Source organism: Mus caroli, unplaced genomic scaffold (assembly GCF_978045245.1).
Source record: "Mus caroli unplaced genomic scaffold, Mus_caroli_1 scaffold_17, whole genome shotgun sequence".
Lineage (NCBI taxonomy): Eukaryota > Metazoa > Chordata > Mammalia > Rodentia > Muridae > Mus > Mus caroli.
In genome coordinates, this window is record NW_028227272.1 from 11,677,802 (window position 1) to 11,690,775 (window position 12,974).

The following is a 12,974-nucleotide window of genomic DNA, read 5'->3' on the forward strand; positions in this document are numbered from 1 at the left end:
CTGAATCGCTCTTGTGCTCATCATACAAAACATCTATCCAGCTTGCACACCTTACTCTTCTAATTAGGATGCAGTCTTGAGGAGCTGTGAACAGAAATGATGGTGTGACAAGTGAAAATAGAAATTTCCAACATGGCAAACAATACAGTCTGCAAAGTGTCAGGCTGAAACGCTGCATCTGGGACTAAATGCAGGCACAGTGTCTGTGCTGGGCAGTCAGGACTGGCAGGCTTTACTGAGCTGACCAAGAGGCCCCCTGACAGGAGCCAATCTGTGTCCCGCCCAGCGGTTGCCAAGGCTGCTCTGTGTACAGAGGCCGCTTTCACCTGAGGCGTTGCCATGGCCACACTGTCTGTTAGGGCCGCAAATGCGCAAATGCGCAAAAGCGCAGAGCCAAGCTGGCTGCACCAAGCTGCCTCAGCCTGGGGCTCCGGAGCCGGAGCGTCCTGGCACTCTGCTCCAGATGACACTCTAAGATCTAATATTATTAACACCCATCATGAACAGAAAGAAGCTGCAGAAGTTGACGGACACCTTAACTAAAAATTGCAAGCACTGTAAGTAAGAACTGAATGCAAGAGGACCTATGACTTCTGGTAGATCTCTTTCTAGCCAGTCTCTACTCCCTGCTTCCACCAGTAATGGCCCCTCCACACTACTCCTCAAGAGGATCTGGAAGAGAATCCCTTTCTGGAGTTCCAACTCCTTGGGAGGCATCCATCCTATCCTTTTATAACTGGGACAAGTTCCAAGCTGCCCGAGCTCCCTCATATACATTCACTAAATTCAAAGATCCTCTTTATTTGCTTTTAAGTTAGAGAAGCAATATGATGTGTATCTGGGAGGCATGTGGCTTCAGCTTTAGACAGGTTGAAAAGGATGCCCCAGAAAAACACCAGAATCAAGAAAGCAGCAGAGCCTTTACTTACTTTCTGGCTCTTTCTAGAGAGAAAAAACAAAACAAAACAAAACAAACAAACAAACAAAACGCTCTGAGGTCTAAGCTCTGGAAGTTTGATAAGAGATCCATAAAGAAAGCAGTCATGCATGCACTCCTGAACACTTTTAAGAAAGAGACTTGAGGTGTTACAGACACTGTCTTCCGTAGAGGCCTTCCATTGAAAAGTATATTGCTCAGCAAATCTAAGATGGTAAAGAATCTGTTCCCAGTTTTAGATGCTCAATTTCCAATTCTCAATCAGGTCCATATGTAAAGGAGATACTGCAGGGACCACACATGCGAGCATTGTACTCAGACAGAAAAACAGCTGTTCTTGAGCTGAGAAGCAGTGTGGATCATTAAGATGAGGGCGGTATTGTTTGATGTGTGAATTTAGAAGCTATGTGATGGTCGAAGAGATACTGGTCACAATGAAAATGGAGAGGTCACATCCTCAAACCATCTCCGTTGTGTGAAGGTGTGGAAGTGAACTTCTAATGTAGCTCTGGAGGTTTCCGGCCTAGCACCTTTATATCATTTGTATCTGATACAATGTGTGAGAATTGATGTCATGGGGGTAGTGCCCCAACGGAAAACTATGATATATTATTATACTGTGAGCATCTTAAAATTCTCAGAAAATGGCAGTCATTTAAGGTGTTTATAAATTTGATAAGAAATTGTGTTCTTTTGTGGTTTTCCTGAAATGCTTCCGTCTCTGGGAGAATATATGATATTTTGAAAATGAGTAAAAACATTTCTGATGAATACTCACAACACATTAATAACTGGCACACACAATATTTATTTAAGTCTGCTTCATAAGTACACAATTCTTCACTAACAAACAGTGACAACAATTCAAAAATAATGAAGTAAGGGTGTTTTTCCTATTTCCAAGAGCCATACACCATCTAATATAAAATTCAATGCCAGGCTTGAGAAACCTCCAGTTGAGTTATTGACTAGGGGAATACAAGAGATTCCCAAGACAATATGGGCCTCAGCTGTTCCCTTTGTCTTCCAGAGTTTGAAAGTGAGATCCTATTGCTGAAGATATCATACACTCAAGAGACAGAATTCCTAGAAATTGAGCTGGAGCTGGCCTGGAAACCTCCCTGAGGCCTAGCTCTTATATCTTAAAGTGTTAAAGGGAGAGGAGCAACCAATCAGTGGACCTAGCCAGAGAAAGGCCCATGAGCCAGGAAAATGACTGGACAGGCACACGATCCACAGTGGTGGCACTTTTATCTACCAGCTGTTTAATTGGACATAGTAGGAGAGGCCTCATATCTGGTACTATAAACCTAGCCAACTAACCATGGCTGGAAGGATCATGAATCTTAGACTAGAACCTACAATTGCCATTTTCCTAAACCAGTATAATTTCTAACTATATTCTAAATAATTATTCTTGTAGCCACAAATAAGTAGTTCTCACTCTGCATCAACTAAGTCTCTTTTTTCAACAGTTAGAGACTATTTCAAAGATCTACAATGTGTCATGATACAAAGAATAAGGGACCATGAGGTACCTAAGCCCAATTGATAGATGTACAACACATCTATCAATCTCTGAGTCTTATTTCTAAGACTCAGAAAAAATCAAAGAAGAGGGAGAAGAAAGACTTTAAGAGTCAGGAAACCAGGATGCTACTAGATAGCATTTGTAGACATGACCAGGAAAATGCCCTCTAGTTAGTCTGGCTAAGGGTTTATCTATCTTGTTGACTTTCTCAAAGAATCCGCTTCTGGTTTTGTTGATTCTTTGCATAGTTCTTTTTATTTCTACTTGGTTGATTTCAGCCCTGAGTTTTATTATTCACTGCCTTCTACTCCTCTGGGTGTATTTGCTTCTTTTTTGTTCTACAGCTTTCATTTGTGCTTTCAAGCTGCTAGTGTTTGCTCTCTCCAGTTTCTTTTTGGAGGCACTCAGAGCTATGAGTTTTCCTCTTAGCACTGCTTTCATTGTGTCCCATAAGTTTGGGTATGTTGTGGCTTCGTTTTCATTAAATTCTAAAAAGTCTTTAATTTCTTTATTTCTTCCTTGACCAAGTTACCATTGAGTAGAGTGTTTTTCAGCCTCCACGTGTATTGTGGGCTTTTTATCTATTCTTTTTGTTGTTATTGAAGACCAGTCTTAGTTTGTGATGATCTAATAGGATGGATGGGATTATGTCAATCTTCTTGTATCTGTTGAGGCCTATTTTGTGACTGATTATGTGGTCAGTTTTGGAGAACGTACCATGAAGTGCTGAGAAGAAGGTATACTCTTTAGTTTTAGGATAAAATGTTCTATAGATATTTGTTTCATAACTTCTGTTAGATTCACAGTGTCTCTGCTTAGTTTGTGTTTCCATGATCTGTCCATTGATGAGACTGGCGCATTGAAGTCTCCCACTGTTATTGTGTAGGTGCAATGTGTGCTTTAGGCTTTAGCAAAGTTTCTTTAGTGAATGTGGCTGCCCTAGCATTTGGAGCACAGATATTCAGAATTGAGAGTTCCTCTTGGTAGATTTACCTTTGATAAGTATGAAGTGTAACTCCTTATCTTTTTGAAAAGTTTAGATTGAAAGTAGATTTTATTCGATATTAGAGTGGCTACTCCAGCTTGTTTCTTCAGAACATTTGATTGGAAAATTGTTTCCCAGCCTTTTACTCTGAGGTAGTATCTGTCTTTGTCCCTGAGGTAGGTTTCCTGAATGCAGCAAAATGTTGAGTCTTGTTTATGTATCCAGTCTGTTATTCTATGTCTTTTTATTGGGGAACTGAGCCCACTGATATTAAGAGATTCTAAGGAAAAGTAATTGTGCTTCCTGTTATTTTTGTTGTTAGAGGTGGTGTTGCATTTATGTGGCTATCTTATTTTTGGCTTATTAAAAGAAGATTATTTTCTTGCTATTTCTAGGGAGTAGTTTCCCTCCTTGTATTGGTGTTTCCATTTATTATCCTTTGAAGGGCTGGAGTTAGGAAAGATATTGTGTAAATTTGTTTTTGTCATGGAATATATTGGTTTCTCTATCTATGGTAATTTAGAGTTTTGTTGGGTATCGTAGCCTGGGATGGCATTTGTGTTCTCTTAGGGTATGTATGCCATCTATCCAGGATCTTTTGGGTTTCATAGTCTCTGGCAAGAAGTCTGGTGTAATTCTGATAGGTCTGCCTTTATATGTTACTTGACCTTTTTCCCTTTCTGCTTTTAATATTCTTTCTTTGTTTCGTGCATTAGGTGTTTTGAATATTATGTGGCAGGAGGAATTTCTTTTCTGGTCCAATCTACTTGGAGTTCTGTAGGCTTCTTGTATGTTCATGGTCATCTCTTTAGGTTAGAAAAGTTTTCTTCTATAATTTTGTTGAAGATATTTACTGACCCTCTAAGTTGGGAATCTTCACTCTCATCTATACCTATTATCTTAGGTTTTGTCTTCTAATTGTGTCCTGGATTTCCTGGATTCTTTGGGTTAGGAGCTTTTTGCTTTTTGCATTTTGCATTTTCTCTGACTGTTGTGTCAATGTTTCCTATGGTATCTTCTGTACCTGAGATTCTCTCTTCTATCTCTTGCATTCTGTTTGTGATGTTCACATCTATAACTCCTGACCTCTTTCCTAGGATTTCTCTCTCTAGCGTTGTCTCCCTTTGTGATTTTTTTTTTATTGTTTCTACTTCCATTTTTAGATCCTGGATGGTTTTGTTCAATTCCTTCACCTGTTTGGTTGTGTTTTCCTATAATTCTTTAAGTGATTTCTGTGTTTCCTCTTTAAGGTCTTCTACCTGTTTTCTTTAAGGGAGTTATGTCCTTCTTAAAGTCCTCTATCAGCATTATGAGATGTGATTTTTAAATCCAAATTTTGCTTTTCCAGTGTGTTGGGCTATCCAGGACTTGCTGTTGTGGGAGAAGTGGGTTCTAATGATTCCATCCAGTCTTGCTTTCTGTTGGTAAGGTTCTGGAGCTTGCCTTTGGACATCTGGCTATCTCTGGTGTTAGTTGGTCTTGCTGTCTCTGGATTGAGATTGTCCCTTCCATGTGCCTGTAAGTCTTTGTCAGCACTCCTAGGAGAGGAGCTCTCCCCTGGCAGGACCCGTGCATAGAGGACTGTGGAACAGCCCCAGCTCCTGGGTGTAGATGGAGGTTGGAAGGCCCCTGTCCCAGCTGCTCTACAGCTTCTGTGTCCTGTGAGCTCCAGGCCTTTCCAGCCTTAGACATTCACCTGAGAGAAATGGTGATCTCAGCTCTGAATCTGGGAGTTAGAGCACTCCCTGGAGATGAGCTCTCCCCTGGCAGGACCTGTGCAATGAGGGCTGTGGAACAGCCCCAGCTTCTGTTGCAGATGGAGGCAGAAAGGACCCTGTCCCAGCTGCTCCTCTGTTTCTACAGCCTGTGTCCGGGTGCCACACCTAGTTAAATTGCTATAGATATTCAACAGCTGTGTGTGTGTGTGTGTGTGTGTGTGTGTGTGTGTGTATACACAACAATAAAAAAGGTCATGAATTTGGAAGGGATTGGAGATCATGAGATGTGGAGAAATTAATGGAGAGGAGGGAGAGACAGCATTGGCATAGATGCAGTGTTGTCATTTGAAGTAGTCAAAAGGTTTTAAAATCAATGCAAAACTATTTCTTATAGATGACTTTCTATCACGGTCATAAATTAATCTAATGCCACTTAAGGGACATTTCTGTTGATATTGAAATGCAGTGTTGCTGTTCCTTCTTCGAACACCAAAAGTTCTTAACTTTTAGAGCTTTCCTTGATCATGCATATGCATTTTTATATCATTAGATTTAACATTTTAACTATTTTATATGTTTGGTAATTAGCATTAAGGTCAAAAGGTTTACTCTTAACCATGATGATGGGGGTGGAGTTTAAAATGCCTGCTATTAGAGATATTAAACATTATCTATTCAATGTTTTCCCCTGTATATGTATACCTACTGTATTTTAAGTTATAAATGAGGCATATACTACAGGTCCGGTTAGTTACAAAGAATAAATTAAAACTGTTACAACAATATACTGTAATAAAAGTCAGGGTTTTTTTTTTTTTAAAATCACCCATCAATCTTGCACTATAATAGGTGAAGTGAAGCTTCACACAGGAGGGGACTCTGTGCATCACAGGGTCATGTCATTATGATAATCATCAGTCTCTAGAACTGAACATCTTCCTCAAGCAAACCCTGTACCAACCAAACACTAACACCCCTTCCTACTGCCACAACCATGAGAATCCACCAGACTCTGCCACTAAGTTGAGAAAAGTGTGTATATCATGTAAATGGAACCATATTTTCTCCTCCTGTTAACATCCACTTTTGTCCATAAACATGCTTCTTTAGTTTATTGTATTTCAAAAGATATTAGAAAATTAAAATTGATACATATGCAGCTATGTATCAAAAGATGGCCTAGTTGGCCATCACTGGAAAGAGAGGCCCATTGGACTTGCAAACTTTATATGCCCCAGTACAGGGGAACGCCAGGGCCAAAAAATGGGAGTGGGTGGGTAGAGGAGTAGGGAGGAGGGTATGGGGGACTTTTGGGATAGCATTGGAAATGTAAATGAGGAAAATACCTAATAAAAATATTTTAAAAAAAGAAAATAAAAACAGGGTTTATTTACCAGTTGGACAAGTTGAGTAAAGGTATCTAGCTTTCCACCCTCCATGCTTGTTGGCAGCTTCTAGTTTATAGAAAGCCAGGAGAGAGAGTAGGACACATGTAAGCATATCTACAAGACAGGTCTTTCCTTGGGGAGAAAGGGAACCTAAGCCCAGTTGTTCTATTGTTCCTGTTCTCTATTGTCCCTGTTCTCTGTTGCAGAGATATACTTTTATTCAGTTCCAGGAAAGAGAAAGAAAGTCATCTCTGGTTTTGATCTAGACCTGACATTGGTAGGTCCATCTTTGTGCTAGGACAATCTATCTTCAGGATAGGTTTATCTCTGTGCTGAGTTCCATCTCTGTGTTGACTCCCATCTCTCTGTTCTAGGTCCATCTTTGTGCTATGTCTATCTATCTTTGTGCTAGTTCCATCTATCTCTATACTAAGTCCATCTCTGTGCTTGGCCTATCTGTCAGTGCTAAGTCTATCTCTGTACTAAGTATATCTCTGTGCTAGATCTCTCTCTCTCTCTCTCTCTCTCTCTCTCTCTCTCTCTCTCTCTCTCTCTCTCTCTCTCCCTCCCTCCCTCCCTCCCTCCCTCCCCTCCCCCTCCCCCTCTCCCTCTCTTTGTCTCTTTCTTTCTCTCTGTGCTAGGTTCATCTCTATGCTAGGTCAATCTATCTCTATAAGTCCATTTCTGTGCTAGGTCTATCTTTTTGTGCTAGGTCCATCTCCTCTTGATCTATCTTTGTGTTAAATGTAATGCTTAAGAGTATTATTGTACAGTTAAGTTTTTGTTGTTGTTGTTGTTGTTGGTTTTCTTTTTTGTTTTTTTGTTTTGTTTTGTTTTGTTTTGTTTTGTTTTGTTTTTGAAAGTCAGCTTCTGGCTCTGACTCCTGAATGCCTCTCATTTTGCAAGTGAAAAGCAGGTCTAGTAGTGAATAGACAGGCAGAAGTAGTTCCTTTTACATTAATTTTTCCAGTGCTGTGGCATCAGCATGAGGTCATGGCTATACTTCCCTTCTGTTTTTCTACTTAATGCCTGTGCATCTTGTAACAACCCTTAAAAGCCAGGATTCCAATGCTTGGCTATATCACATTTTGTTTAACTACTCATCCACCACAGAATACTTAGGTTGCTCCTGTTGGCTCTTCTGAAGGCTGTTACTGTGAACACTGGTATCTAGGCATATGGCTGAGTTCCTCCTCTCTGTTCTCTAATGCTGTGCTAAAGTAGATCACAGGATCACATTGATAGGAACTGACATGATGCTTTCCATTATAACAGTTCATTTAAAAGTTTTAACAATTTTCTACTATTTATTTGCTATTTTTCCTTTTCCAAAGTTTTAAGTTTTTCTCTAAAAATATGATTCTTTTTTAAAAAGAATTACTATTATTTTTATTGTTTAGGTATTTTCTTCATTTACATTTCAAGTCCCCCATACCCTCACCCCCAAATCCCCTACCCACCCACTCCCACTTTTTGGCCCTGGCTTTCCCCCTGTACTGAGGCATATAAAGTTTGCAAGTCCAATGGGCCTCTCTTTCCACTGATTCTGACTAGGCCATCTTCTGATACATATGCAGCTAGAGACACGAGCTCTGGGGGATACTGGTTAGTTCATATTGTTCCACCTATAGGGTTGCAGATCCCTTTAGCTCCTTGGGTACTTTCTCTAGCTCCTCCATTGGGGGCCCTGTGATCCATCCAATAGCTGACTGTGAGCATTCACTTCTGTGTTTGCTAGGCCTCGGCATAGTCTCACAAGAGACCGCTATATCAGGGTCCTTTCAGCAAAATCTTGCTAGTGTATGCAATGGTGTCAGCGTTTGGAAGCTGATTATGGGATGGATCCCTGGATATGGCAGTCTCTAGATGGTCCATCCTTTCGTCTCAGCTCCAAACTTTGTCTCTGTAACTCCTTCCATGGGTGTTTTGTTCCCAATTCTAAGAAGGGGCAAAGTGTCCACACTTTGGTCTTCGTTCTTCTTGCGTTTCATGTATTTTGCAAATTGTATCTTATATCTTGGGTATTCTAAGTATCTGGGCTGATATCCACTTATCAGTGAGTACATATCATGTGAGTTCTTTTGTTACCTCACTCAGGATGATGACCTCCAGGTCTATCTATTTGCCTAGGAATTTCATAAATTCATTCTTTTTAATAGCTGAGTAGTACTCCATTGTGTAAATGCACCACATTTTCTGTATCCATTCCTCTGTTGAGGGACATCTGGGTTCTTTCCAGCTTCTGGCTATTATAAATAAGGCTGCTATGAACATAGTGGAGCATGTGTCCTTACCAGTTGGAACATCTTCTGGATATATGCCCAGGAGAGGTATTGTGAGATCCTCTGGTAGTACTATGTCCAGTTTTCTGAGGAACCGCCAGACTGATTTCCAGAGGGGTTGTACAAGCTTGCAATCTCATCAACAATGGAGGAGTGTTCCTCTTTCCCCACATTCTTGCCAGCATCTGCTGTCACCTGAATTTTTGATCTTAGCCATTCTGACTGGTGTAAGATGGAATCTCAGGGTTGTTTTGATTTGCATTTCCCTGATGATTAAGGATGCTGAACATTTTTTCAGGTGCTTCTCAGCCATTCAGTATTCCTCAGGTGAGAATTCTTTGTTTAGCTCTGAGCCCCATTTTTAAATGGGGTTATTTGATTTTTCTGGAGTCCACTTTCTTGAGTTCTTTATATATATTGGATATTAGTCCCCTATCTAATTTAGGATAGGTAAAGATCCTTTCCCAATCTGTTGGTGACCTCTTTGTCTTATTGACGGTGTCTTTTGCCTTACAGAAACTTTTCACAACTGGCAGTTAACATGTAGAAGAATGAAAATTGATCCATTCCTATCTCCTGTACTAAGGTCAAATCTAAGTGGATCAAGGAACTCCACAAAAAACCAGAGGCACTGAAACTTATAGAGGAGAAAGTGGGGGAAAATCCTCGAAGATATGGGCACAGGGGAAAAATTCCTGAATAGAACAGCAATGGCTTGTGCTGTAAGATTGAGAGTCAACAAATGGGATCTCATAAAATTGCAAAGCTTCTGTAAAAATATGATTCTTAAAACCAGGAACCACTCTCATCTGCTGTGACATGTAGGATAGGGTACAATTTCTCTATTTTCTCTTATACACAGACTTTGTCCTTATGTATGAAAGAATACATTCATAAAATTTCTCTAACTTCTAGTCATATTTTACATTTAAATTCACTTATATTCATATTGGTGAACTGTATTTTAAAATGTTTTATTTACTGTTGCTGCTGTTGATGTTGGTAGTACTGGTGCTTTATAATTGTGTGTGTGTGTGTGTGTGTGTGTGTGTGTGTGTGTGTGTGTGTGTGTGTGTGTGTGCAAGTGGTATCAAACTCAGGTCATCAGGACTCCATGGCAAGGCAAGTGGTTTTTTGTTTTTAACCAGCTGAACTATGTTGCCAGCCTTCATGTATGTTCTTTATGACAGAAGTATCCATTCTCATACTCTCTCTCATATTCTTTCTCTGTCTCTTTCATCTCTCTAATTCTTCTTTCTCTTTCATGTTTGTGTGTGTATGTTTTAAGTAAATAAGAACTCCTTTAACAAAAGTAAGTTTCATTAGTTTCTTGTTAATGTTCACATAACTTGTAGAAAAAAAAATGCTGGTTTGTCATTGCATACACTAGCAAGATTTTGCTGAAAGGACCCTGATATAGCTGTCTCTTGTGAGACAATGCCGGGGCCTAGCAAACACAGAAGTGGATGCTCACAGTCAGCTATTGGATGGATCACAGGGCCCCCAATGGAGGAGCTAGAGAAAGTACCCAAGGAGCTAAAGGGATCTGCAACCCTATAGGTGGAACAACATTATGAACTAACCAGTACCCCAGAGCTCGTGTCTCTAGCTTCATATGTATCAAAAGATGGCCTAGTCGGCCATCAGTGGAAAGAGAGGCCCATTGGACTTGCAAACTTTATATGCCCCAGTACCGGGGAACGCCAGGGCCAAAAAGTGGGAGTGGGTGAGTAGGGGAGTGGGGGGGGCAGTATATTGGAGACTTTTTGGATAGCATTGGAAATGTAAATGAGGAAAATACCTAATAAAAATATATAAAAAATGCTGGTTTGTAAAACATGCTTAAAATTTCTGAATTAGAAAATAAATCTTGATTTCAAAACTCTGTCTTATAAATGCAGTGAAATGAAAATCATTACACAAGATATTTGGTAGCCTAAATTTCCAGAGAAACTCTTGTCTGTAGCTGTTATAAATACCTCCATCAAATGCTGGCTGTTGCTGACAATGTGAAACATTTCTATTGTGACTATCCCTCTGCCTGCACTGGGAAGTTTAGAATTTGGCAGCACAGTCATTTGGATCACATGACTGATACCTATTTTTTCATCCTAAATGCAATGGACCTACATGTATTTAGCATTTGGCACTAGCAGGAAGAGCTTACCTTGTTAGTGAATATGGTGATTTGGGCATTATCTTCCTTTAATTCTAAAGCTGTGACTCAGAATATAGGTCTCATGAAAATGGCAACCAACTATTAGATGTCTTTAGTTTTGAACACATAAATTCGATAATGCAGTATTTGAGTGAGAACTTAAAATTTTAAAGTGCACTTTTGTTATGTGTCCATTTTGATCTTTTACAGTTGATAAATTTGAGGTGAAATGTCTTATAACACTTTTCTATAATTTGGTGGGAGACGTAGCAGAGAGGCCAGGAGTAGTCACCGGACTAGATCGTAATGTATTTCGGAACATCTTGCATGTGACATTTGGGATGACAGATGACATGATTATGGACAGAGGTAAGATAACATGGGTCAAACTGCCTCACCCAACTGTAATTTACAAAGGCTTAAGGCTGAGCTTACTAATGGGAGGAATCATTCCCAATGTCATTTGAATATATATTAATCTTCCAAAGTGTGTGAAGAAGGAAGTGGTCTCCTCTTCCTTTTGCTGTTGAGAAAAAGACCAAGTTGTATTGGTTAGCTAAGTTTATACAGGTATACAAAATCCCCATAGTGTTCCACTTCTACTTAAATTTTCTTACATTCTTGCAAGTAGTTCATGACCAGTTAAGGCACACTTCTACCATGTAATAGCAGCACTTGTCTTGAGGAATAAAAACATTATTGCTTTTGATTAAGAAGCTTAAATATCTAATGACTAGCATCTTTATTATTTATTATTATTACTATTAATTTCTTCACCCATATTTATATATTAAGAACATTATTCATTCCCACAACATATAAGGAGAAAATAAAAATATACTTAAAAGGCTATTTTATGTAATAAGTTTAGTATATAATTAAAAGGTTATGTATCTCAGTTTCTTTTGTTAAAGGAGGGCATGAGACCTTGGGTCTTGAAATAGCGGTGAAAAGTAAAGTGACGCGAGACTTGATATATTACAGAGTTTCAAAATCCAACATAAATTATGTTGTGTCTTTTTTAGTATTTCGAGGCTTTGATAAAGACAATGATGGCTGTATAAGTGTATCAGAGTGGATTCATGGATTATCACTCTTTCTTCGAGGGACTTTAGACGAAAAAATGAAATGTAAGCCTACAGATGACCTATTAGTTCATACATTATGATCAATATACCAAAAGTTTTTAAATGACTGTTTTCCAAACCACCAATAAAATGGTTTTGGTTGGTTGGTTGGTTGGTGAATCCTTTCTATGGGGCAAATTTAAGTTAATAAAGGATAGGAATGTATTAATTAAAAGAGGAACCAAGCCATTTAAGGCGTGAATAACACGGAAAGAAGCACCATGAGCTGTGACCTTACATTCTAATGATGTGCCTGTACACTCAACTACTAAATAGCTCACAGTACCTGACAGCAAACATTAAACCAGAAAACATAACATAAACTTTCTGGTTCTTAAATAATTCTCAATTAATGGAGTTGTACTTAATTAAATTAAATTAATATAAATATACAATTGCTTTTCCATGTTTCCAATCAGTAATGCTTAAGTTAGTGCTCCTAGGTGTATTGTTTCAAAAGAAATATATAGAGAGGGACAGGGATATTTCCCTCGTGTACACTAACATTCCCATGAAAGTCAGCTTATATCAAGTTTATGCAGGAATAAGATAGGCATTTGCACTAAATACTTTGTTAGAGAAATGTTACCTTAGTAATAATCTCATACACACACACACACACACACACACACACACACACACACACACATTGCATACATATATGTTGCATGTAGCTTTTACTACCCTGCCTAAGCTCCAGGAACAGGCTGCACTACTAGTCCCTGCCCAGAGAACATTAGATCCTTAGATGAAAAACACAGGCACACATAGTTGCTCAATTTCAACTTGTCTTCTTGGCTCGACTGCTGGGCACCTCCAATCTACTGCAGCTATAGTGCCCTTCTCAG

General features: G+C 39.2%; 1 protein-coding gene across 4 annotated transcripts in view; it reads left to right on the forward strand.

Annotated features, from left to right (window-relative positions):
- The first annotated feature begins 363 nt into the window (after positions 1 to 363).
- The window catches only part of Clxn (calaxin), a 53,724-nt gene continuing 41,113 nt past the window's right edge, over positions 364 to 12,974 (forward strand). For all 4 annotated transcript variants that reach the window (XR_002379966.3, XR_015045708.1, XM_085832221.1 and 1 more), the window contains exons 1-3: positions 364 to 557; positions 11,210 to 11,368; positions 12,025 to 12,129. Coding sequence is in view for 2 of the 4 variants with exons in the window: in XM_085832221.1 (XP_085688347.1) it covers positions 500 to 557; positions 11,210 to 11,368; positions 12,025 to 12,129 (322 nt within the window). In the remaining 2 variants the exon portion in view is untranslated. The remainder of the gene's footprint in view (positions 558 to 11,209; positions 11,369 to 12,024; positions 12,130 to 12,974) is intronic.